Source organism: Pseudorca crassidens, chromosome 7, assembly GCF_039906515.1.
Source record: "Pseudorca crassidens isolate mPseCra1 chromosome 7, mPseCra1.hap1, whole genome shotgun sequence".
Classification (NCBI taxonomy): Eukaryota; Metazoa; Chordata; class Mammalia; order Artiodactyla; family Delphinidae; genus Pseudorca; species Pseudorca crassidens.
In genome coordinates this window covers 6,596,230-6,621,992 of record NC_090302.1, presented here as the reverse complement: position 1 = coordinate 6,621,992, position 25,763 = coordinate 6,596,230, and the positions used below count along the sequence as shown (strand labels likewise).

Below are 25,763 nucleotides of genomic sequence, written 5' to 3'. Positions count from 1 at the left end.
CTACTTTCGATAGGTTGGGTGGGCTTCAAGCTGAGGTCTGAACATTCTTAGCAAGAGTTCAGGCAGAGATGGAAGCGATCTAAATGTTCATTGACAGAAGAATGGATAAAGAAGATGTGGTATACACACACACACACACACAATGGAATACTACTCAGCCATAAAAAAGAATGGAATAATGCCATTTGCAGCAACGTGGTTGGACCTAGAGATGATCATACTAAGTGAAGTAAGTCAAACAGAGAAAGACAAATGCCAAATGATATCACATATGTGTGGAACCTAAAAAAAAGTTACAAAATGAACTTATTTACAAAACAGAAATAGATTCACAGACATAGAAAACAAACTTATGGTTACCAAAGGGGAAAGAAGGGGGAGGGAGGGGAACGTTAGGAGTTTGGGATTAACATATACACACTACTATATATAAAATAAACAACGAGGACCTACTGTATAGCACAGGGAACCGTATTCAGTATCTTGTAATAACCTATAATGGAAAAGAATATGAAAAATTATATGTGTATCTGAATCACTTTGCTGTACACCTAAAAACTAATGCAACATTGTAAATCAACTATACTTCAATTAAAAAAAAAAAGGAGTCGAGGCAGGAGAATAGGATGGGAAAAGGTCCAAGAGGAAGGTAGGAGCACAGCACATAGGGCTTTGAGGTCAGAGTGAAAAGGGCAGATTTTTTCCTAAGGGCTTTAGGAGACATTGACAGGTTCAAAGCAAGACCAACACGATTCAGTCTGCTGTGAAAAGACCACCTGTCTCTGTTGTGGGGAGAACGGATCAGGGAGGACCAGGGTGGATGCAGAGGACTCCCTGGGGGCTGCTGTGGTCACCCATGTGATAGGCGATGGTGGCTTGGATTAGGGCGTGGCCAAGGAGAGGAAGACAGCTGAAGAGTACTTGAGTGTGTTTTGGAGATGGGGCCGGCAGCCTGTTGATGGGTCAGACGTGGAGGCTGAGGGAAAAAGGAATACAGGACAAGCAGCTGGTGGAGGATGGTTCCTCTTCCTGAGATAAGGGACCTTGGGGGAGGAACACATTTGGAGAAAACAGTCCAGACTTAGGCTTTGACCGTGTAGGTGCTGAGACGTCTGGTCAACAGCCAAGTGGAGGTGTCTAATGTGGAGCCAGATGCAGGGGCTGGAGAGAGAAAGTCATCTGGGGCCAGAGAAAGTCATCCGGGGCCAGAGAAAGTCATCCAGGGCCCTCTCACTCAGGGAGAGAGGACAGAGAGCGAGGGGGTCTAGAACGGAGGCTTGGGGTCGATCAGCATTGCGGAGGGCGTGACAGGGAAGACATGGCAACCGAAGAGGCTAACACTGGAGAGGTAGGAGGCCATCTAGCCAGGGGACTGAGCTCCAGGTCAATACACGAGGCCTTCCCCGGCAGCTGAGAATCCAGAAGGGAGGCGTCAACTCCTTACAGTAAATTCAGAGTGTGGACACGAAGGCTGAAGAATAAATGCTTACTGGGCAGGCTCTGCTTTGGGGTAAGGGGGCTCACACTTTTTTTTTAAATTTTTGCTCACACATCCCTTGGCACGTTTTTAGATGAACATATATTAACATAGAAACTTCTTATTATAAGTTTAAGTGGTTGCAAAAGATGCAATTTCCTGTCTATTGTAAGCATGGACATTTTAGGGTAACACTGTTACTCTGTTCTTCTAGGTCTGCTCAATGGAATCTGAACGCCATAGCAGGCTTACCTGCCATCACCCATTATAAAATGCATGAACAAGTCAGAGGTTTACAATCAGTTTTCGGTACTTCAACTCACACTTCCTCCATCAGAGGTCACCCTAATGAAGTGTACTTTCTGCCTAAAAGTCGTTTATCAATCACTCTACCTTATTTCTCTGCAACAAAGGTATGTATATACTGCAAATTAAAACTTCATATAAAAGTTTTTTCTGGTGACCACAAAGCTCTAAGTGTTAAAATATTTCTCTTGGGGCTTCCCTGGTGGCACAGTGGTTGAGAGTCCGCCTGCCGATGCAGGGAACACGGGTTCGTGCCCCGGTCTGGGAGGATCCCACATGCCGCGGAGCAGCTGAGCCCGTGAGCCATGGCCGCTGGGCCTGCGAGTCCGGAGCCTGTGCTCCGCGGCGGGAGACGCTGCAGCGGTGAGAGGCCCGCGTACCATAAAAATAAAAAAATATATATATATATATATATTTCTTTTGGATTGCTGTGTATTAGTACACGGTCAATCAAACCAACATAAATGGGTTACAATTTTTTTTCACAAAAAATTATTAAACCAAGAATTAAGATTTTATGGAAAATCTATCTATTAATGAGATGGATGGGGTTCTCTCTCTTTTCTTTTTCCATTTACTTTGTGTATCCACTGGGGAAAATTACTGAGTGATTTTTCTTCTTTCCAGGGGGCCAGAGGTAAGACAGGGGAGGTGAGAAAGGAACCTGCAGGAAGCTGGGCCACTGGGGTCTTGCTCAGGGAGGAAAGAGGAAAGAGGCTACGTTTCCACTGTACAGCACAGGGAACCATATTCAATATCTGGTAATAACCTATAAGGAAAAAAGTCTGAAAAACGGAATCACTTTGCTGTACACCTGAAACTAACAAAACCTTGTAAGTCAACAATACTTTAAAAAGAAAGAAAGAAAGAAAGGAAGGAAGAAAGAAAGGAAGGAAGGAAGGAAGAAAGAAGAAAAGAAAGAAAGAAAGAAAGAAAGAAAGAAAGAAAGAAAGAAAGAAAGAAAGAAAGAAAGAAAGAAAGAAAGAAAGAAAGGAAGAAAGGAAGGAAGAAAAGAAAGAGGCCGAGTTTCTGGGATTGGCACCCTTACAGTGATCTATCCCACGTGCCCTTGGGAAGCCTTCATCTACCTCCTCACATACCCCAGGGTGAAGGTGGCCAGCTTAAGACAGGGTAAGGCCCACCACAAGGGCTGCCACCCTACCTCCAGAAAGTTGGGGCTCAAAGCACCTCTCCAGGGACGCCTGACAAGCTTTCTCCACCAGGGCTGGTGTGAGCAGGTGGCCTGGCTGCCAGGCCCTCGTTATCTGTTGAACCTAATCGGGTTTCCTGCTGGCTCTGGGACAGAGGCCGCCTCGGGCATGCAGTTGGTCAAGTCCAGCGCGTCCCCGGGGTGCAGCTGTGAGGGATGGAGGAGCACCTCTGTGGCCTCCAGGGGATTTGCAACACGGGCTGGGGCGGGTGTGAGGAGAGCAGGAGGTTGAGACCATCAAAGTTACAGAAACTGGTTCATTCCTTCTGTTCCTAGTGGAGTAGTTCTGGACATGTGACCTCACTTCTCTGGGTCTCAGTTTCCCTATCTGTAAAGTGAGGATCACAACAGTCTCTTCCTATTGAAGTTGGGCATACCAATTGGCTGACGCATATAGAGCCCTTACCGCTGCAGACAATAAGAGGTCAGGAAGATCTCTTACTGTGACTGTCACCGCTTTTGATTCTCTCAGCAAATTGTGTGAGGCTCACAAGTCAGGAGAGACTGTTTATTTTTTTTAAGACTTTGTTGATATGGACCATTTTTAAAGTCTTTAATGAATTTGTTACAATATTGCTTCTGTTTTGTGTTTCGGTTTTTTGGCCGCGAGGCATGTGGGATCTTAGCTCCCCGACCAGGGATCGAACCCGCACTCCCTGCATTGGAAGGCAAAGTCTTTAACCACTGGACCGCCAGGGAAGTACCAGGAGAGACTGTTTAGACCACTAGTGCTTGAAAGGAAACGTCTGTGTCTTTAAGGATTGTACATGGTGCTGGAAGGAATCGATGGCATTGGATCTGGAATTACAAAAGCTCAGTAGCTGGTATTTATGACTCTAAAGATAACACAGGGCTTCCCTGGCGGCGCAGTGGTTGAGAGTCCGCCTGCCAATGCAGGGGACACGGCTTCGTGCCCTGGTCCGGGAAGATCCCACATGCCGCGGAGCGGCTGGGCCCGTGAGCCATGGTCACTGAGCCTGCGCGTCCGGAGCCTGTGCTCCGCAGCGGGAGAGGCCACAACAGTGAGAGGCCCACGTACCGCAAAAAAAAAAAAAAAAAAAAGGTAACACAAAATACAATGTCCTGCAAGAAATGAGAAGGTTGGCACTGAACAATGGAAGCTCATCAGAGTCCTCACCACCCCCCACGCCCGCCCTCCTCCTGTTCCTTCCCCGTCGGGCCCCTCGCCTCCCCAGCCACAGTGGCACATCCACGCCCCCCCCCCATTCTCAGATTCCTTTTCCTCCCTCCTGCTGCCCCTGCTTCAGTTCAGGCCACTGTCTTCTCTCCTGGAATACTGCCCAGCCTTGGACCCAGTCTCCCTGCCACAGTGCTGGCCTCTCCAACCCCAATACAGGGCCAGAGTGGTCTGAACAATCACTGCCCAAAGCCCCCCTGGGGCCTTCTGGCCCCAGGGTAAAGCATGGCGCAAAAGGCCTTGATGATTCGGCCCCTGGCTGCCATTCCAGTCTCTCCTGTTTTCACAATCCAGCTGCCTGAGCACCTGGGGCTCCCAGGTGCGTACTACCCCCTGCCTGGAGCGTTCATGCAGACCGCCTTCACCTCTCCCCTCCTCACTTGCCCCAATCCCCTTGGGTAATTTTTACCCATTCTTCAGGTCAAAACTGAGACGGAGGAGGAGAGCCTTCCCCGACCCGCCCGTTGGGTGAGGTGCCTCCTCTGTGCATCCCACATCACAGCACTGACCGTGCTGGTCATAAACTGTCCGTTTGCCCATTTGCCTCCCTCACTAGACGGACAGCTCTGTGAGGGCAGAGACTGTGCCTGTCCTATGCCCTGCTTTATTTATTTATTTAAAAAAATGTTTTTGGCTGTGCTGTGGCATGCAGGATCTTAGTTCCCTGACCAGGGACGGAACCCGTGCTCCGGCAGGGCAAGCGAGGAGCCCTAACCCTGGACCGCCAGGGAATTCCCCTGTGCCCTGCTTTATCCCCAGCACGCGGCACTGGATCTGACACAGCCAGTGTTTGTTAAATATTTGTGGATACACGGGCTGATGAGTGAACTCAACCAACTTTGGCAAAGCCTGGGCCAGCGTTACCTGGACAAACCCAGCAGCCATCGTGATCTTTGATCTGACCATGTCATTCCCTGTGTGAAACCTTCTGTGGCTCCCTATTGCCCCCCAGACAGAGGCCTTCCCCTTCCAGTCTCTGCCTAGCTCTCCATCCTCATTCTCACCAGCCTCCACCATGTGAAATACTTTCAGTTCCCCAAACTGCACATCCTGCATATTCTGTTCTCTGCATAGAACATCCTACTAATCAATTTTTGCTTGTCTAACTCCTTGAATTCTCAGTTCAGGCTGAGAGCGTTCCCTGCTCCATGGCCTCGGTGCTTCTCTGACCGCTCACTATTGGCCCTTGCCCACTGACTGCCTCCCCCAGAGCCTAGAAGCTCGAGGCGGGGGCGGGCAACCCCGTCTCCTTCCCTGCTGTCTCCCAGCATCCAGCAAGGGGCCTGCCTTGTAGCATGCTCAGTGAAAGAATGCGCTTCTGGGTTTGATGTGCACACCAGGGCACGTCTGCCTCGGTGTAGCCCCAGTGTTCAGCCTGGGGCCAGGCGCCCAGGGCACCCTGCAACTGTTTCAGGAAGGCACGCAGGGTGGGGAGACTTGAGAAACGCTCCCGATAGCTCCAGGGGAAGTGAAGGGAGGGATGACAAAGCAAAGTGTGAAGGATCTGAGAAGCTCTTAAGAAAAAGAAACCGTAAAAGGTAGCCGCCCCTTTCCGTGGCTCTCACAAAGATGGTGGCGCAGAGCCACGCCCCTCACCAACAAGGCCTTCCCACGGTGCGGGGTGGGGGGCTGCGGGCGGAGGTGACGCACGGATCGGAAGTCCGTCCCCAAGCTCGGCCGCCCGAGCGGCCCTAGCAGCGTCTGTGGCTGGCCGCGAGCTGGGCGATGCATCCGGCTGGGCTGTTCTGGGTCGCCGCGGCGCTGCGGCTGCTGCTGGCGGCCCACGTGGCGGCGGCGTTCGAGCCTATCAGCTTGGGCATCGCCGTCGGGGCCGCGTCGGCCCTCACCGGCTACCTGTCGTACAGGGACCTGTACTGCCGCTTCGCCGAGTGCTGCCGAGAGCAGCCGCTCAACGCGTCGGGTATGGCGGGTCTGCCCCGGAGGGGCTCGAGGGGCGCGGGGTCAGCCCCGCGCGGGCGTCAGCGCCCGGCACCCCACGCTTACCCTGAGGTGGGGTGGGAAGGAGGAGGGGTGGGGTCTCGGCCCGGACTGCAGCCTCGGAAGCCGTGTCTTCGGAGACAGATTCTCCGGATCGTGGGGCTCTGCCCAAGTTCCTTTCTAAAAGCTTGGATTCCTTGCGATGACAGTAAGAAGAAACTGAAAGCAGCAGCCCTTCGGCGCCATGTCACCCCTGTTAAGTAGTTTTCAGATGTGCAGCGTCTGCCCAGAAAGCCCACATTTGGCCCTCGGTTTTCTTACAAGCCGGAAGGGGTGGCTGGGGAAATAGCAAGCAGCTGAGTGAAGAGAGGGCCAGTCCTTGGATGAACGAACACATTTAGTTTCCTTTTCTAGTCCATTTCCTTGGAAGTGGCGTCGTGTGACTGCAGCCCGTGTGGTTCTGCCTCAGCGCTAACCCTGGGGTTTGGCAGAGACCCTGCTGGACCGCTTGCTAACCTGTGCCTCTCACTTTGGCCAGCTGGGGAGAGCGCTGCTTTCCTGGTGCACGTTTAATGTGTATTTTTCTCTCTTGTTCCCGGGCTGGCTCCTGCAGCCCTCAAGCTGAATTTGGAGGAGAAGCTCTTTGGGCAGCATCTGGCCACAGAGGTGATTCTCAAGGCGCTGACTGGCTTCAAGAACAACAAAAATCCCAAGAAACCACTGACTCTTTCCTTACACGGCTGGGCCGGCACAGGCAAGAATTTTGTCAGCCAAATTGTGGCTGAAAATCTTCACCCAAAAGGTCTCAAGAGTAACTTTGTCCACCTGTTTGTGTCGACCCTGCACTTCCCTCACGAGCAGCACATAAAACTGTACCAGGCAAGGAATTCTGTTATCCCATCCCCTGGCCTCTCGCACCCATCCGGGCGACCTGCTCCCTGACTCCGGCCTCTGCTTCTTTCCTTTGCACTCCGGTAGCCCCAGGCCCCTGCACACTTCCCCCACCCTGGCAACCCTTTGCCATTTGCAGAACTCTCCTGCAACTTTTTTTTCTCGCTGATTCCAAAATAATACAGCTGGGTAGGTGATGTTATTTCCATTAAAAGATGGAGGCAAGAGCAGCAAGGCGACTCGCTCCTTAGAATTTTCGTGCAAATCAGAAACTGGGACCCAAATCTCCTGACTCCCAGTCCGCAGGGTAGCTGTGTTGCGCAGTGAGTATGTTCAGTATCCCCATCACAGCCCTTGGTTAAGTGGAGCAGGTCACACGATTCGCTTGGACATGACTTCATTTAAGGCTGCTTCTGTGATGCAGCGTCAGCTTGGCCCACATTCTGGGCGTTGCTATGTTAAGTCGTCCAGTAGGGCTCTCATTTAAATGGACGTCCTTGTGAAAGTTCGCATTCCTACTGTTAGGTGAGGACTGAAATGAGGAATAGAAACTGAAAGAGGAAGTGAAAGTGGATATTTGCCCCATAAACTGTAAGACAGGGAAGACTACCGAAAAGAGAGAATGATTTTCTTATTTACCAAATTCTGTCATAAATCCCTAGAAATACAGGAACAAACGCTTTTCGTGAAATGTCATCTAGGTCAGCACCTTTGTTCACTGCACCAGTAAAAGGCACTGGTCTCGGGATGCTGTGCCGGTCTTAGCCTAGTTTCTTATGCCTCAGTATGTCTGGTAAAATTAACGTGAGATTCCCAGCCACAGGGAGATGAAAATTACGGGTTGGTTAACAGTGAAATGATCAATATTCATGTATCTTAGACCCCGATACCTTTAAGAAGTCACATTTGGCACGTCATTTGAGTTAGGAAAACACTTATTTGCATTTTAGCACCTATCTCTCTGCCGGTTTCCACTTCTTATAGATGAAGTTTTGGAAAAGCTCTCAGACAGTGAGTGGAGGTTAGGGTGCGATTTTTCTTTGTTAAACCCCAGAGAGCTCTGATTTTTCACCTTCCTGAGTATGAGGCACAGTGGAGCGCTTCTGCTCCCCTGGACATATCTTCTGAGTCCCTGCATCCTATTTCTTCTCTTATGGTTGGTTTAGGACCAGTTACAGAGGTGGATTCGGGGTAACGTGAGTGCATGTGCGAGCTCCATGTTCATATTTGACGAGATGGATAAGTTGCACCCGGGGGTCATTGACGCAATCAAGCCGTTCCTAGATTACTACGAGCAGATTGACGGTGTGTCTTACCGGAAGGCCATCTTCATCTTCCTCAGGTCAGTGGGAGGTGTTTCTCCGAGGGCACACAGCCCTTCATTCTGCCAGGGCTAGAAGGAGGTCCCGGCAACCTCAGCAGGTCCCAGGGACAAAAGTGCCAGCCTGGCAAAAGTGACTTACGGACTTCTTTTACTTTGGGGTTGCTAGTGTCAGCACGGCACAGGGCAGGGGAAGGGGGAAACGAATGAAGGAAATAGTAGATAACAGGTAATTTCATTACTTGCACATGTTGCCTCTGAGGGTTATAAAAAGTGGTAGTGGGCTTCCCTGGTGGCGCAGTGGTTAAGAATCCGCCTGCCAATGCAGGAGACACGGGTTCGAGCCCTGGTCCGGGAAGATCCCACATGCCACGGAGCAACTGAGCCCGTGCGCCACAACTACTGAGCCTGTGCCCTAGAGCCTTCGAACCACAGCTACTGAAGCCACAACTACTGAGCCTGTGCTCTAGAGCCTTCGAACCACAGCTACTGAAGCCTGCACGCCTAGAGCCCATGCTCCGCAACAAGAGAAGCCACCGCAATGAGAAGCCCACGCACAGCAACGAAGACCCAACGCAACCAAAAATAAATATATATTAAAAAAAAAAAGAAAAGTTGTAGCATGACACACCGAGTTCTGAAAAAGATTTTCAGTTCCTGAGGGCAGGTGCTGTTTTTTTTTGTCTAGTAGCACTTAGTAAATATTCCTTGGTTGAGAATAAACCTTAGAGAAATATCACAATCTGATTCCATATTAGAAAACTCATAGTGTTTCCTGATATGTGACATTTGTAAGAAGTCATTACAACCCTTTAATACATACAGACTGGCTTATATAGTTGACTTTTTTTTTTTTTTTTTGCAGTACGCAGGCCTCTCACTGTTGAGGCCTCTCCCGTTGCGGAGCACAGGCTCCGGACGTGCAGGCTCCGCGGCCGCGGCTCACGGGCCCAGCCGCTCCGCAGCATGCGGGATCTTCCCAGACCGGGGCACGAACCCGCGTCCCCTGCATCGGCAGGCGGACTTAACCACTGCGCCACCAGGGAAGCCCTATATTTGACTTTGAAACAAGCTGTATAGGGACCTCCCTGGCGGTCCAGTGGTTAAGACTTTACCTTCCAATGCACGGGGTGCGGGTTCGATCCCTGATCGGAGAGCTAAGATCCCACATGCCTCGTGGCCAAAAAACCAAAACATAAGAAAACAGAAGCAGTATTGTAACAAATTCAATAAAGACTTTAAAAATGGTCCACATTAAAAAAAAAAAAAGCTGCATAGAAACTGAAAAAAAAAAGAATAAACTTAGAGCAGGTACGTTTCCTGATTAGAGAGAGAAGTCTTTTTTTAGCTAATTTTTATTGGAGTATAGTTGATTTACAATGTTGTGTTAGTTTCTGCTGTACAGCAAAGTGAATCCGTTTTACGTATACATATATCCCCTCTTTTTTAGATTCTTTTCCCATATAGGTCATTACAGAGTATTGAGTAGAGCTCCTGTGCTATACAGTAGGTTCTTATTAGTTATCTATTTCATGTATAGTCGTGTCTATATGTCATAGACAGAGAAGTCTTAACGTGTGATTTTAATCTTCGTTTCTTTGGCAAACTCAGCAATGCAGGCGGGGACCTCATAACTAAGACGGCCCTTGACTTTTGGCGGGCAGGGAAAAGGAGGGAAGGCATCCAGCTGAAGGATCTGGAGCCCGCGCTGTCTGTCGGAGTCTTCAATAACAAACACAGTGAGTGCCCCCGGCGAGGAGCCCTCACCCTGCCCGCCGTCACCGTGTGTCTCTTTAAGCCTTTCGCGAAACCACAGCATCCACTCGCCTCCGTGCCTTGGTTGAAGTAGGGACTTTTTCGGAGGGCATTCTATTCTACAAGCTAGTTAGCAGGGGTAGCCAACCGATCCTTACATGAGGCTTGACCGAAAGAGCATCTTGGGGGCTAGAGCCGTGAAGAATGTGCTGGGCCCTGTTAGAGCAGCGAGCTTGGCCGGGTGACAGGGACAGTAACAGGCGAGAAACCCAGCTGTGCCTTGTTTCCCAGGTGGCCTGTGGCACAGCGGACTGATAGACAGAAACCTCATCGACTACTTCATCCCCTTCCTGCCCCTGGAGTATAGCCACGTGAAGATGTGCGTGCGGGCAGAAATGAAGGCCCGCGGCTCTGCCATCGACGAAGATGTCGTCACCAGAGTGGCCGAGGAAATGACGTTTTTCCCTAAAGACGAGAAAATCTACTCAGACAAGGGCTGCAAGACTGTGCAGTCACGGCTGGATTTTCACTGAACGCTTATCCAGATGGGGTGAGACGCGGCTGGGAGCCCAGGGAACTCGGGGCCTGGCCTGTCCAAGCACTTTGAAGACCTCTTCAGGGTTTGCACATTTGCACCTGTGGACTTGCGGGATCTGGAAGGTTCTAAGGGTTGATTTTTGAAATACTCATCTGTTAAGGGTACTTGTCATTCTGCAACAGCACAGCAACCCAGCTGTTCATTGTGGTTGAAGATGAACTTTTGAAGTCCCTCCCCTCCCCTGCCACTACCACTTAACTGACCTTGACAGAATGACAGAAGTGCCTTGAAAACAGCTGTGTGAGTGAGACCAAGGACTCTTTCTGACCCAACGGTACCCACACCTCAGAAGCTGAACTGAAGGAGTTCGAGGGCCCTGCTGCAGTCCAGGGAGCACTGGGTTTTCACCTGCCAGAAACATTCTTCTCCTCTAGTTCTTTTTCTTCACAGAGCGCGTTCACCGACTTGAAGTATTTTCAGGTAAAAATCGGTGGCACCTTCAGGCACAGTGTCGTGTGGGAGGACCTGGGCCCACAGGCCGAGCACGCAGCTGGGGGAACCGCCTGTGTGTGGCATGGGGGCTCCACGCCAGGGCCCTGCAGCCAGGCGGGACGGGCAGGACCTCTCCGTCTGTCCGTGGCTTTGCTGCTGACAGCCCTGGTCATGGAATTCCTTCCCCCAACTCTCACTTGGACTTATCGCAGCCTTCCTTGTATCACCTCTACTCCTTAACTTCAGCCTCGGCTAGATGTACCCCCAGCCATAACATCCCTAGAGTCAGATCAGAACGCGACTGTTGGCTTTGAGTCCTTGGTTCCCACGGTGAGATGTTTGTCTGTTACAGTTTACACGTGGGTCAGTCTCTCACGTGACTGCACGGAACCATTTGAAATCCGTAGGACAGAGTCATTCTCCACGGATGACACGTGCCGACTGAGCGGTCAGCTTGCAGGTTCTCGTTGCCAAAGTGGAAGTATTGGACACTACAAGTGCTCGAGTTTTCAAGGATATGTATATTTTTTATAATGTTCTTACTTCTGAATCTTAGATAATAGAAATATGGGACATTGCTCATTTTAAAACATGGGAAGGAGTAATTGCCTGTTCCTTTATCAGATACTCGTAAGGTTGCGCCTCATCCTGGTGTCATCTGAGAAGGATACCCTGCATGGCAGTGTCGGGCTGGGCTGCCCTGGCCACTGGGAAATACGACTTCCACTCCAGCCAGTGTGAACCGTTTTATCTTGTAGTTGCAATGCAACTGCAGACATGTAATGAGAACATGCAGCTTTTTTCTATATAAGACGTGGCAGAATGAATGTTCCTCCCATATGGCAATGCCTTGTAGAGGATCACACTTAGTCTTTAAAAAATGCCAAGGTGGGGCTTCCCTGGTGGCGCAGTGGTTGAGAGTCCGCCTGCCGATGCAGGGGACACGGGTTCGTGCCCCGGTCCGGGAAGATCCCACATGCCGCGGAGTGGCTGGGCTTGTGAGCCATGGCCGCTGAGCCTGCGCGTCCGGAGCCTGTGCTCCGCAGCGGGAGAGGCCGCAACAGTGAGAGGCCCGCGTACCGCAAAAAAAAAAAAAAAAAAAAAGCCAAGGTGAGGCTTAAAATTTTTAGTACATGTTCTCAAGTTGGAGCTAAGTTATGTTTCTTTTGTCACCTTTTGGGTGTCTGGTCAGGAGGAGATAAGATTTTTTGTTATGATGCAATAAACTCAACACATGTTGGTTACCTTTGGACTGCTGTTACTGATTTGTAACTTGAAAAGGCCACAGTTGCTCATGGCCCAGTCTCCCCACCCCACGTAAGATGTAGATGAACTTAAATTGACCTACTGAATGTCAAATAATAAAGCCTAAATTTTATCACGTGAGATGCCACTTGCAGATTTTTTTCCTGGTTTATTTGGTAGCTCTGAAAAGTCTGAGCTTAGAATAAAGGCTCTTCGATAACTCAGGTGTCTTTAGGCTCACCGTACCCTGGACACGCTGGTTGGCATTCTTTACCTCATAAAGAATCAGTATTTACCTTAGGGACTTCCCTGGTGGTCCAGTGGTGGAGAATCTGCCTTCTAGTGCAGGGGACGTGGGTTTGATCCTTAGTTGGGGAACTAAGATCCCACATGCCACAGGACAACTAAGCCCACGTGCCACAATCAGAGAGAAGCCCGCACGCTGGAACTAAAGACCCGACGCAGCCAAAAATAAATTAAAAAAATAAAATAAAATAAAAAGTATTAGACCTTAAAATAAATTTACTTTAAAGGCTGTTATCCCCAAACAAATACAAAGTTAAATTGGATTAGATGATGGGTTCTACTCCATCGAATTTTCATGGATGAAAATATCATCAGAAAGAGCTGGTCGTCTTCCTAACAAATATATTCTCCTAAAATTAACATAGGAAGGAAACTGAGGCACTCAAACGTGACTCACAGCTGCCATTCTGAACCTGAGCAAGGCCGAGCTCAGACCAGGAAACCTACTTGCCTGGTCTTGCCTGCCCTGAAGCGGTAAATAATGAAATCCTTGTTATGTTAACCAGATTTCAGCTTAATCCCTTAACCTGGGCTCTTATTTTTGACAGTGATTTGTTAACACCAACTCTTCCCAGGACTGAGGATGGAGCCCTTTCTAGAAAGCTGAGACCCTCTTCTCCATCACGTCACCCACTCCTGTAATTTCCCAGTTGGAGGTGATCATCCCGTGAGGCTGCCCTTCTCCGTCTGGGTCTCAGGCTAACGTCTCTTCTGCTTCACCCCATGCTGCCTCGTCTCAAACACTGAACTTTCCAAGGGGCGTCAGGGGACCCCTGTGTTCCCTACTTAGGGACTCCCAGGTGCTGGGGCTGCCATTTTCAGATGAATGGTTAGCCCTAATCCCGGGCCGTGACAACAGGCCAGCTTCAGGTCAACATCAAGCACCTTCCTACGTTCAGTGCTGCCTTAGGGGGCCTGGGCGGGTGGGTAGCCATGAGGCAGAGGGGTCCAACCCGTCTTCTGTGCCTGCTAATAACTGCCCCTGCAAGCACTGTGCAGACGCTCATATCCCACAGCAGCCCTCGTAGGCACATAGGTGTGTTGCACAAAACAAGGCGTGTTTACGTTCCGACACTGCTCTGTACTCCTGCCCGGCTTCTCAGCGGGAGGTATGTCTGTAGACTTGAATGAACTCCACAGCTGAGTGTCGGGAGCTCCAGGGCCCTCCTTGATGGAGTGTGACCCCATGGGCAGCTGAGCAAGGAGCCGGAGCTGCCAAGGTCCTCGGAGTCCGTGTCACACTCCCCTGCATTCCAGCCTGGGCTGCACAGTTAGGTCTAAATTCACAGCTTAGGGACTTCCCTGGTGGTGCAGTGGTTAAGACTCCGCCTGCCAACGCAGGGGACACGGGTTTGAGCCCTGGTCCGGGAAGATCCCACATGCTGCGGAGCAACTAAGCCCATGCGCCACAGCTACTAAGCCTGTGCTCTAGAGCCTGCGAACCACAACTACTGAGCCTGCGTGCCACAACTACTGAAGCCCACACGCCTAGAGTCTGTGTTCCACAACAAGAAAAGCCACTTCAATGAGAAGCCCACGCACTGCAATGAAGACCCAATGCAGCCAAAAGTATAAAATAAAAAAAAAATTTTAATTAAAAACAAAAGCAAGTCACATGAATGTTTAAAAATAAATAAATGAATAAATAAATAAATTTTATTTAAAAAAAAAAAAAAAGAATCTGCCTACCAACGCAGGGGACGCAGGCTCGAGCCCTGGTCCGGGAAGATCCCACATGTTGCAAAGCAACTAAGCCCGTGTGCCACAACTACTGAGCCTGCGCTCTGGAGCCTGCGAGCCACAACTTCTGAGCCCGAGTGCCACAACTACTGAAGCCCACATACCTAGAGCCCGTGCTTCACAACAAAGAGAACCCACAATGAGAAGCCTGCACACCGCAACGACAAGTAGCCCCCGCTTGCTGCAACTAGAGAAAGCCTGCACACAGCAACGAAGACCCAATGTGGCCAAAAAAAAAATTTTTAAAATTAAAAAAAAATGTATTCACAAATCATACACAATTTTATTGTAAAATGGTAGCTGTTTGTATTAATAAATAAAAACACTGTTCTCAGCATCCTGGGGGGCAGCTGAGCTTTCCTAGAGGTTTGGGGAGTTCTGATAAAACAATGAAAATTATTAATCAGTGAGGAAGGTTTTAAGAAAATATGGCAAAACCTGGTACAGAGTGTGTGGCTCATTTAGGAATGGAAAGCAGAGAAGGGCCTTTGCAAAGCTGACTGACCGGCCAGTGACAAGCTGCAGATGCTTTTCTTTCGAGGAAATTCTGTTTCTAACAAATTGTTCACGACGTTACTAAGATCATTCCCACACTTCACAATGCTACTGTGATGAAAATTCTTGGGGAGGACATTTAGGTCTTGTCTGTGATGGGCCTGAGTGTGTCCCCTTACACACTTGTCCTTCTATAAACACTTACTGCCCTTGCGATGGTCATCCTGGGACAGATCGGCTCGCTGCTAGAGCCTCCGTCCCCAGTACAGTGACACCATCCTACAGAAGACAGGCTGAGGACTCAGGCTTTTTAGAAGTAAAGACATCACAGTGTATGTTGTAATGACAGGAACTTAAAAACACACACAAAGCCAACAACTTAAGAGTCTGAAAAGTTTCTTCATAATGTTAAAAACCATTTTAAATAAAATTATCACATTTTCAGTAAAACTGATTCATCCTTCCTTGAAACAGAAACACCTGAAATTAAAACATGATTTTTACAAAACCATGAGGCCTGGCACAGGTGGGCTGGGGGCTGGCTGCTCCCGCTTCTGCAGGCTCTGGGGCTGTTTCCACCTGTCATGCGTCACCGACGGCCCGCAGGCCCTGCCCGATGAAAATAACGCCCAGGAAAACGCCTGTCCTGTCACACCAGAATAATTCATTTTACTCCTCTTCCGGGACCAGAGCGGGGATGCGGGAAGCGACATCTCTGGTGCCGTCAGTCATCGTAGTAATAATCTAACTTGGTGAACACAGTTTTGCAGCCTTTGTCAGAGAAAACTCTCTCCTCTTTGGGGAAAAATGTCATCTCCTCGGCCACTCTGCTTACAATGTCCTCGTCAACTTCGTAGCCTCGGGTCTGCATTTCGACCCGGATGCACATTTTTAGGTGTTTATATTCCAGGGGGAGGAAGGGAACAAAATAATCAATGAGATTTCGGTCAATTAAGCTGCTGTGCCAGAAGCCACCTGGGGAAAAGAAAAAGGTGCTGTTCATCCATTGTCCACCCACCCGTCCACCTGTCCACACACATCTGCTGGGTGTCAGCCATGAGGTGGAGCCCCGCACCTGCTCTCATGGGGCTCACGGCCTAACGAGCAGACTAGCCAGTGAGCTCACCCAGGGCAACCACGAGGGGTGATGCTCCTGTGAGAGCCAAGGGCAGGGTGATGCTGCAGTGGGCAGCCTCTGCCCACTGAGGCAGAGGGAGGAAGTGGGAGGCCTCTCGAGGTGTGACCGCTAAGATCTCAGGCGGGTACCCTTCCTATGCATTTATTAAAATTTTTAGATATGAAAAAAAAAAAAGGATCTGAAGTGGGAAAGGGGCTCACCACCCACCCTGGAACAAGCAAGCAGGCAGGCTGAGTAGGAAAGGGAGCAGGTTCACAGAAAGTGAAAGGCGAGAAGAGTCCCCAGGGAAGGACCAGCACTCTGGAATCTTGGAAATTTGCGACTGGCTGGGGTGCCGGCAGCTGGGATTAGCAACAGGGTAGAGACCCACTGCGGCTGCCGGCATGTCCCAACCCTCCAGAGTGTTTGCGGGACCAAAAGCTAGAATCCTCAGTAATGTGTGAAGACAGCGCTCTGATATGGCCACAGGGCTCGCACTTTCCCTGGATGAGGCCTGCCTCTGCCCAGTCTCGGGTCCTCTGAGATTCCCGGCCTCTTGACCCTCCCACTTCCCCTTCCGAGACGACGCAGCACCCATTGGACCATACTCAGCATTTCTTCATGAGGACGGTTTCCCTTCCGCCTTGCCGCTTCACCTCTGTGCCTTAACCCTGGTCTGCCTCTGACACCAAGTCCATCCTGTATTTTTCCCCCACACCACCAAGTGCTTCTCTGAGCCCACCTGCTTTCAGCTCAATTCTGACACTCTCTACCTGGAGACTCCGTCAGATCCCACAGGTTAAGGACGCAGCCCCACAAGACCGTCCCCTCCTTCAGCCACCAACCAAAAGTTCGGGTTGTCACCTGTGCTTCTGAGGTTCCAATGACCCCCTCCTTGGGTTCAATTAATTTGCTACAGCAGTTCACAGAAACTCAGAGAAACATTTTCTTACTAGATTACCGGTTGATTATAAAAGGATATAACTCAGAAACAGCCAGCTGGAAGAGATGCACAGGGCAAAGTATGTGGGAAGGGGCGTGACCCGTCCATGAACTCTGAGCACATCACTCGCCCCAGCTCTCCACGTGCTCACCAACCTGGAAGCTCTCCAAACCCTGTCCTTTAGGGGTTTTATGGAAAATTCTTTACATAGGCACGGTTGATTAAATCACTGGCCATTGGCGACTGATTCAACCTTCAGCCCCTCTTCCCTCCTGGGAGGGCTAAAAGGGCTGGAGACTGAAAGTTCCAACCCTCCAATCAAGGGCTGGTTCCCCTGGAAGCCACCCCCCACCCTGGTATTTTCCAAAAGTCACCTCATTAACACAAACTCTGATGTGGTTGAAAGGGGTTTGTTAGGAATAGCAAAGACACCATTATGGCTCTCATCACTTTGAAACTCCAAGGGTGTTAGGAGCTCTGTGCCAGAAAACGCAGATGAAGACCAAATATACTTTTCTTACCATCAATCACATCTGGGGTTTATTCTTTTCTTGCCCAACGGTGCTTTGCACACAACTGGTGCTCAATAAACATCTGACTGCCTGGAGGCGGTGGGGTCTGCGGCCGTGGGAAAGCCGCACACGGAGCGCCAAGCAGCAGCGGAGCAGCGGCGAGCCGGACAGCCCTGGCCAGCTCGTTGCCGGCAGGCCTGCCTTGTGCCGGGTGCGCCGGAGGCCCGAGGCAGGGGAGGGAGCAGAGCCAGGCAGACGTGGACTGGCCACCCAGTAAACAGACGATACCGGGTAGTGCCGGGGCCTGTGAGCACTGAGCTGGGGCCATCAGGCAAGGAGAGCAGAAAGCTAATCGGCCAGGGAGTCAGGACGACAAGGACCCGCCACACAGAGGCCCCGAAGGGTGCTCAGGTGGACTGAGTAACTTTACAAACCACCAACCGACCAGCGACCGACCACTCCGCAGTCTGCACCCTCAGCCTGACCCCCCCCCCCGGAACTGCACTGGAACGTCAGCCGCCTGCTCTGCATCTCTGCCTTCAGACGAGTCATCCCTTGCCGGACGCGCCCCTCTTCATCTCCCACGCTCTCTGCAAACCTCCTCCTCCTGCAGGTCGTCCCCTAAACGGCAGTGCCACCCTGCCAAGTGCTCAGGCCAGATTCTCGATTCGTCTCCCTCATTCCCACACACAGTCCCTTAGGAAATCTTATTGTTTCCACCTTCAAAATACATCCCAGTCAGACCCTGTCCCACCTCCCCCACGGCTGCCACGCTGGGCTGAGCCGTCAGCATCTCCCCCCAGGTTGTTGCAGCCACTCCTCGCTGGCCTCCCCGTCCCTGCTGCCTTCAGTCTGTTCTCCACCCGGCAGCCAGGTGGTACTGTTAAAACTAGGTCCAATCAGGGAACTGTCTGCTCAAAACCCTCCAGGGGCTCTGTCTTCCAGTTGGAGCCAAGCCCAAGGCCCTCCTGTGGTTCCCCAAGCCTTCCACAATCTGCACCCCACCCCAAGCTCCACCTCTCATCTGACCTCCTGTCCCCTGCGTTCATCCTGGCCCAGGCACACTCCTGCCTCAGGGCTCTCGCGTGTGCTGTTCCCTCCCATGGAATGCTTTTCCCTCCCGTGTCCACATGGCTCCCTCACTCCTCAGGTCAGCCCAGATGTCACCCTCACAGTAAGCCTTCCCTGACCACTGTATTTAAAACTGCAGGGACTTCCGTGGTGGCGCAGTGGTTAAGAATCTGCCTGTCAGTGCAGGGGACATAGGTTCGACCCCTGGTCTGGGAAGATCCCACATGCCACGGAGCCACTAAGCCCATGCACTACAACTACTGAGCCTGTGCTCTAGAGCCCGCGAGCCACAACTACTGAAGCCCACGTGCCACAACTACTGAAGCCCACGCGCCACAACTTACTGAAGCCCATGCGCCTAGAGCCCATGCTCTGCAACAAGAGAAGCCACCGCAGTGAGAAGCCCTCGCACCGCAACGAAGAGTAGCCCCCGCTCACCGCAACTAGAGAAAGCCTGTGCACAGCAACGAAGACCCAACACGGCCAAAGATTAATTAATTAATTAATTTAAAAAATTTAAAAATCAATAAAACTGCAGCTCACCCCCGTCTCACACCCCCCAACCCCTATTTCTTGGTTTACTTTTTCCCTATTGCGGGAAAAGGGGAGGATAAATCTCCACCTCTACGTAGACATGGGTCCCAGCATCTGACACGTTTCCTTACTTGTCATCATTAGGGTAGAGAGTAAGGATTTCTGTTTTGGCTCACTGCTGTGTCCCCAGTTCTTGGACCAGTGCCTGACATCTAGTAGGTGCTCAACAAATACGTTGAGTGAACGAATGAAAGAGTTCAGCCATCTGCCTAAGGCTGGAGTCAGGACGTGGCTGAGCCAGGCCTGCCCAGATCCGAAGCTCATCCTCTGGAACCCTCTGGAACCTGCAGCGTGGGTTCTAGGCCAGAACCACTTGCTGTGGTGTTCCGGGGCTGGGACTTCTACTGCATGTGTTCATACTTCTGGCATGCCAAGAATCTACTCAACATACTACAAAATATTTTGTCTTTCACCGTTAACATTCCACTTGCGTGAATTGACATAAAATACCCCATTACTGTTCACGTAACTCGGAAGTGCTATGAATTTCTCGGCGAGTCTGTTTCAGAGGAGACCTTCTGATTTACAGTTTCAGGAACGAACCTGAGCAAATGGTAGCAATCAACCCACAGGGCTCACGGATCTGACCCAGTGAGTGAGTCTCCAACATGCTGTCTTTCCACATCCAAGGGTTCAAGGCCAAAAGTGAATGTGTCAGGTCACTGGCAAAGCAATGAGCTTGGAATAGAGACACCTAATAGGCTGTGTGTCCTTGGGCAAGGGGCTCTCTCTCTCTGAGCCTCAGTTTCCTCATCTATAAAATGAGGACAATAATAGTTTCTACCCCAGGAGGATATTATGGAGACTAAAGGAAACATGCAGGTAGAGTTTCACACAGTGCCCAGCACAGAACAGGGGCCCAACCACTGCTTGGCTGTCACTCTCGGGCACAGACCCTCAGGGTTCTAGGTTAATGTGCAGAAAGAAAGGGACCTAACGGGCCCATCTCCTCCATCAGAGGCTCCCCAGCAGCCTTCCTTGTTCCACCACCCGCTTTTACAAGGGAAAATGATTTGGCTGAAAAAACCAGGAAACGAGTTTTCAAGATCTTGATGATCAACAATGTCCCTATTTCTTTAAAACAGCATCTCCCAAACTTGTGTATGTGCAAAAGTCACCTGGAGTTTGCTAACACAGATTCCCTCAGGAATTTGGACTCAGTAGGCCTGGGGAAGGGACTGAGAATTGGTATTTCTAACCAGCCCCCAGGTGACGGTGAGGTCGTCAATTTAAAACTTAGGGGCGCGGGATCATGAAGCAGGGGGATGTTGTGCTGGGAATGGATGGCCTCGCTTACTGTTGTTTTTTTTTTTTTTTGGCCGCACTGCACTGCACGTGGGGTCTTGGTTCCCCAACCAGGGATCGAACCCACGGCCTCTGCATTGGAAGTACGGAGTCTTAACCACTGGACCCCCAGGGAAGTCCCCCCACTTACTGTTCTTGTTATTGAAGGCCGACACAGACAAGGCATGCTCCATATCTCTGAGCTTGATCTCTTCCCTCTGCTTTCCACTTCTCCAGAAATCTAAAGCCACGTCTGTGATCCTTTCTGCTCCAGCATTGCTGCAAAAGAATTCTAGTGAATAAGAACTGGTGTTTTTCCCCCAAAGCCCCCAGGCTGGGGCTCAGAGCTCTTCAAACCATGTCCCAGCCCCGACTTTACCTGAGAAATATGAAGATGGCTTTCTGATAGGAGACCCCATCCAAGTTGTCATAATAGTCTAGGTAAGGCTTGATGGCATCTATGAGGCCAGCATGCATCTTGTCCATCTCATCAAATATGAAGACGGACCTCGCACAGGCACTCACGTTGCCGCGAATCCACGACTGTAACTGATCCTGAGTGACAAGGGGGAAGAGCCAATACAGATGCTCAGAAGTGCGAGTGACACCACCAAAGTGAGCATTATTAACGCTACAAATGCCTCTACGAAGGCTGCATTTACGGACTGCTTCCTGTGTGCTCCCCACTGTGCTAAGAACTTTATAGAAGCTCTTTTGTTTCTCACCACAACGCCACACGGTGGGTCTTATCATACCCATTGTACAGATGAGGAAACTGAAGCACAGAGAGCATAGTCAACTGAGATTACAACATTTGCCCAAGATTACAAAATTAGTATGAGACAGAGCTAAGATCTGAATCCCACCCTGCCTGATTCCAAGGCCCCACACTCTGATTGTAATTCTTGTCCTGCAACATGTCACGTCGATGCTGTGTCACTGAGTTGCTGGGCCTTTGTCATCAAAACGGCAATGTTAATCCGTATCCCGTGTACACCAGCCTTCTTGGAAGAAGGCAGAGACCAAGTAACCTCTTTTCTCATTCAGTCCTTAGATCAGCCTGGAGAAGGGGCTCTAACTTTCCAATGGGGGAAGTGAGGAGAACTCCAGAGCACACACACTTGGGGATGACTGTGGTGAGGCAACACTCTTGAGTTTCTGGAACAATGCCTGGAGGTTGCTGAAATAAATTTGCTTAAGTGGAACACTCCCTAAGAACATATTTAGGTACTTCTTATATTAAACAATCAAGATAAGAAGGAGAAAGGACTCTTTACATCAGAAATTTGAACTATGGTTCTATACAGTTCTTTCCCAGATGTAAGGAGAAAGAATTAGCTATCTGTTTCTGAGGAAAAATCTGTAAGTTACAATGACTTGACTTCTTATGATTTGGCGTTTTGCTTGGCTACTCGGACCATGGTTACAATGTTCCATGGGTACATATTTAACTTAAGCAGTAACTCTGCTCTGTAGGTATGGACTAACCTCTATTTACAGAACGAGAACCTTAGGGGAGCTGAAGTGACTTGCCCGAGTCCACAAAGCGAACCACCTTTTTTTTTTTTCTTGCGGTACGCGGGCCTCTCACTGTTGTGGCCTCTCCCGTTGCGGAGCACAGGCTCTGGACGCGCAGGCTCAGCGGCCATGGCTCACGGGCCCAGCTGCTCCGCGGCATGTGGGATCCTCCCGGACCGGGGCACGAACCCACGTCCTCCGCATCAGCAGGCGGACTCCCAACCACTGCGCCACCAGGGAAGCCCCGCGAACCATCTTTTAAACAAGGATTCCTTCATGTCTGGCAGGCTCCAGCAACCAAGGTCTTCCCATTCTGCTTCTCCCACTTACAGACAACAACAGAGAACATGTATCGAGCACTCACTACAGGTAAGATGCTTTTCTAGGCACTGTTCATACAGTGTTTTATTGTGACCTTCCAAAACCCATCAAAGTAGTTGCTACTGTGTTCCCTATTTCACAGATGAGGAAACTGAGGTGTAGAGAGATTAAGTAACTTGCTCAAAGTCACACAGCTATTAAACAGTGAAGACAGAATGCTAACTAGGATGACTAACTCATCTCTATTTGCCTGGAACTTTCTCAGTTGTAGCACTGAAAGTCCCACATCCCAGAAACTCCTGGACAGTCGGTGACCCTGATGCTCTCCCAAGCCAAAGGGAAAAATGTGTTCGCACAAGTGAGGATTAAAAAAGGCAACAGTTAACATTGATTTGAACGCTTATGTGCCAGGCATCCCGTTACATACTTGACACACAGAGCTCAAGAAATCCTCACAACTGCCATTTGACAGACAAAGAACCTGAGTCTCAGGGAGGTCTTGTGACCTTCCCACAATTACACAGCTGTAAGGAGCCTTAGGGCTCAAATCCAGGTGTGCCTGCCAACAAAGCCAGACTGTTAGACAGGGAGTTAAACCGTAAAAGCAAGCTTAGGCCTCCCTAGAAACATTTCCTCTTTTCTAAAATATGTCAGATTTGACCATCTTTAAACTGGATTTGATTATGTCCATCTCTCAAATCCTATGACCCCACTTACTATCACACTGAGCCTGTTTTCAGAAACCACCATGAGCTTTGATGGTATAATTGCTTCCTGCATCTCCAACCCTCTGTAAGTTCCACACTTTTCAAAGGGGAACTGATGCATTTTCAGGGCTCACTCATTTCAACACGGAATTTCCAAATCCCGTTCCCCAGCAAAGAAACCCCAAACCCAGCATCACCCAGAAAGGATCCCGAAATCTGGCCCTTGCCTTATACAGGGTGATGTCGGAGATGTGAGGGAAGTGCAGTGTGGCCACAAACAGGTGGACGTAGTCACTGTTCAGACCACCCTCGTAAATATTCTCTGCGATGATCTTGCTGACAAAATTTTTGCCGGTGCCCGTCCACCCGTGTAGGGAGAGGGTTAGAGGTTTCTTGGGCTTCGGGTTGCTTATGAAGCCAGACACAGCATTTAAGATGACTTTCTTTGCAAGATGCTGTCCAAAGAGCTTGCTGTCCAGATCCTTCTGCAGCGCTGGGAAAAACAAAGCCAGTCAGGCGGGGAGGAGGAGGACACACGTGGCAAAATGCAGCCCAGTTTACAGGCTCATGTGAAAGCCAGCAAAGCCCGCTAAGCTCTTCAAGCGTCTAGTGAGACGCGGATGTACGTAAGCACTTGGCTCAGGTGACCGGCGGGTCCAGCAGGTCCTCTGTCTGCTAGTCCTGCCCGTTCCCGAGCCCTCCTTCCTGAAGAGACCCTTGGCTCCAGTGCCTCCGCCACCAGCGTGAGCCCCTCATCCCCGCTCGGTCCCTCCCACCCCACGCCCGCAAGGAAAAGGGCGGCGGTTCGGCCCCCACTGCTCCGCGCCGGAAGAGTCCCCACCAGCCTTCCCGTCTCCGGCGAGGAAGGAGTAAAAACTCTCTGGAGTTAGTTTCCAATCGTCCACACTCCCAGTTTCTGAGCGAAGGTGCCCAAACAGCAGCTGGCCTCCGCAGCTCTCCAACCAAAGTCCGGTCTGCCTGTGGCCGTGGCCCAGGAGCCAGGCCCCATCCCGCACTCCGGTTCCGGGTCCAGCCCCCGCCGGCCTCAGCGCTGCCCGGGCTTCCGGGCCTCCTGGACCCCAGCCTCTGACCCCCGCCCCAGCCCTAGCACCAGCCCCCAGCCCCTTCCCCATCCTACCGTCCCGGCTGAGGCTCTGCTTCTGGCTGCAGCACTCGGCGAACAGGCAGTAGAGGCGCGGGTAGGAGATGTAGCCGGTGAGGACGCCGGCCAGGGCCAGTGTCAGGCTGATGGGCTCCACCGCCCGCACCGCCAACGGCGCCAGCAGCACCAGGCCCAGTGCGGCCCGGCCCAGCTTCATGCCCGGACCCGCGCCGTCCCGCGCCGTCCCGCGCGTTCTCACGCCTACCGCAGACCGGCGCTACCGCCAGACTGCACTTCCGGTCCCTCCCGCCGGGGTCGCTATCTTTGTAGCGGGCGGACCGCCTCCGACGCCGGCGGCCGCCATCTTTGTGAGGGGCACGGCCCTTGCCTGCTTTGGGCGCTGGGGCCGCTGGAGGGGCCCAATTTTGTTTTTAATAAAACATTTTGGGGAACAGTTTTACATTTATAGAAAAGTTGACAGGACAGTACAGAGAGGTTCCTTATTACCGCACCTCCGCCCGCACAGTTTCCCCTATTATTAACATCTTACATTAGTATGTTACATTTGTTAAAATTAATGAACTTATATTGCTAGATTGTAACTAACTAAAGTTTCTTCATATTTCCTTAGGTTTTACCTAACGTCCTATTTGTGATCCGGGATCCCATCCAAGATGCCACATTATATTTAGTTGTCATGTCTCCTTAGCTCCCCTGGGCTGTGGCTGTTTCTCAAACTTTCCTTGGCTTTGATGACCTTGAGAGTTTGGGGGGAGTACTGGTCAAATCTTCTGTAGGATCCCCAACTACTGGAATTTGTCTGATGCTTTCCTTATGATTAGACTGGAGTTACGGGTTTTGGGGAGGAATATACTTTACAGAGATAAAGTGCTATCAAAGGAACATACAGTCAACATGATTTATGACTGTTGATGCTGACCTTCATCACCTGGATAAGGTAGTGCTGGTCGGGTCTCTCCCAGGTAACGATACTTCCACTCATTGATTCATAATTTTGAGGATCGCCTATGGACTCGATCCTGGGGATTCAAGAAGAAAACGAGGCACACGTGATTCCTGCCTTCAGTGACCTTGCATTCATTCGAGTGAAGGGGAAAAAAAGCGAGAAGAAAATCTAGTTTACAGATGAGAAAACAGGCTCCGAGGCAAACGGATTTGTCCAACGATTTAAGGAAGCTGTGAGCAGGGCTCAGATCTGACTCCAAAGCCACACTTCTCTAATCACACAATACCTGCTTTAAATCAGCCCAGGAGTCAACCAACCTGTTCTTTCCTCGTCACAACCTGTGTAACTACCTCAGGGAAAATGTCACAGGTGGGCCATACCTGACAGCTCAGCGACTGGAGCCTGCCCACCTCTCTTAAACTAAATGAGAAAACCCCTCTCAGTGATTGAATTTTGCTTTTGAGCTGCCCAACCCCAGACTCTGAACGCATTACCTAGCGTTGGTATAAGAAGACGCAATACAAACAATAAGGCTGGGTCCATTTCATATTTAATACTTAAGTGATAGAAATTGTTTTTTCTTTCATAATGAAAAGAAACAGATAACTTTGTAAAAGTCAGAAAATACCAGTGTTCCTTTGATCTCAAGCTAGATTTTTCTGCTGTCAGCTGGATCCACTGTAAACAGTGACGGATGCATTTCTGAACCCCACTC

At 50.5% G+C, this 25,763-nt stretch overlaps 2 protein-coding genes and 1 long non-coding RNA gene across 5 annotated transcripts; 2 read left to right on the top strand and 1 right to left on the bottom strand.

Moving 5' to 3' along the window:
- Nucleotides 1-255: 255 nt before the first annotated feature.
- On the bottom strand, nucleotides 256-24,452 carry TOR1A (torsin family 1 member A). Of its 2 annotated transcripts, none has more exons than XM_067742988.1 (5): nucleotides 24,118-24,452; nucleotides 23,207-23,472; nucleotides 20,813-20,988; nucleotides 20,585-20,712; nucleotides 256-493 (listed from the first exon to the last, which is right to left on the bottom strand). In XM_067742988.1, exons 1-5 carry the CDS (start codon nucleotides 24,296-24,298, stop codon nucleotides 450-452), a joined length of 795 nt encoding a protein of 264 aa, XP_067599089.1. In that variant the 5' UTR covers nucleotides 24,299-24,452; the 3' UTR covers nucleotides 256-449. The 2 variants fall into 2 exon arrangements, with proteins under 2 accessions (XP_067599089.1, XP_067599088.1); XM_067742987.1 differs by lacking the exon at nucleotides 256-493 and adding an exon at nucleotides 14,681-15,887 and having other exon boundaries at nucleotides 24,118-24,436.
- On the top strand, nucleotides 3,853-12,512 carry LOC137227348 (uncharacterized). The gene is made up of 2 exons (XR_010944808.1): nucleotides 3,853-4,056; nucleotides 12,237-12,512. It is a non-coding gene; the product is annotated as an uncharacterized lncRNA (long non-coding RNA).
- TOR1B (torsin family 1 member B) lies at nucleotides 5,860-12,512 on the top strand. 2 transcript variants are annotated; one of them, XM_067742986.1, is made up of 5 exons: nucleotides 5,860-6,112; nucleotides 6,743-7,008; nucleotides 8,187-8,362; nucleotides 9,809-9,847; nucleotides 9,953-10,083. In XM_067742986.1, the coding sequence occupies exons 1-4, from the start codon at nucleotides 5,917-5,919 to the stop codon at nucleotides 9,828-9,830; spliced, it is 660 nt and encodes a 219-aa protein (XP_067599087.1). In that variant the 5' UTR covers nucleotides 5,860-5,916; the 3' UTR covers nucleotides 9,831-9,847; nucleotides 9,953-10,083. The 2 variants fall into 2 exon arrangements, with proteins under 2 accessions (XP_067599087.1, XP_067599086.1); XM_067742985.1 differs by lacking the exon at nucleotides 9,809-9,847 and adding an exon at nucleotides 10,388-12,512 and having other exon boundaries at nucleotides 5,869-6,112; nucleotides 9,953-10,080.
- Nucleotides 24,453-25,763: the final 1,311 nt, after the last annotated feature.

What these genes read in the sequence shown, in the direction of transcription:
- TOR1B (XM_067742985.1), top strand. Translation starts at nt 5,917, where the DNA reads ATGCATCCGGCTGGGCTGTTCTGGGTCGCCGCGGCGCTGCGGCTGCTG. An exon ending in GCAGCCGCTCAACGCGTCGG is followed by an intron (nt 6,113 to 6,742) that starts GTATGGCGGGTC and finishes TGGCTCCTGCAG; the next exon opens with CCCTCAAGCTGAATTTGGAG. An exon ending in AGTCTTCAATAACAAACACA is followed by an intron (nt 10,081 to 10,387) that starts GTGAGTGCCCCC and finishes CTTGTTTCCCAG; the next exon opens with GTGGCCTGTGGCACAGCGGA.
- TOR1A (XM_067742987.1), bottom strand. Translation starts at nt 24,298, where the DNA reads ATGAAGCTGGGCCGGGCCGCACTGGGCCTGGTGCTGCTGGCGCCGTTG. An exon ending in GCAGAGCCTCAGCCGGGACG is followed by an intron (nt 23,473 to 24,117) that starts GTAGGATGGGGA and finishes TGTTTTTCCCAG; the next exon opens with CGCTGCAGAAGGATCTGGAC. An exon ending in GGCCTTCAATAACAAGAACA is followed by an intron (nt 15,888 to 20,584) that starts GTAAGTGGGGGG and finishes TCTTTTCCCCAG; the next exon opens with GTGGCTTCTGGCACAGCAGC.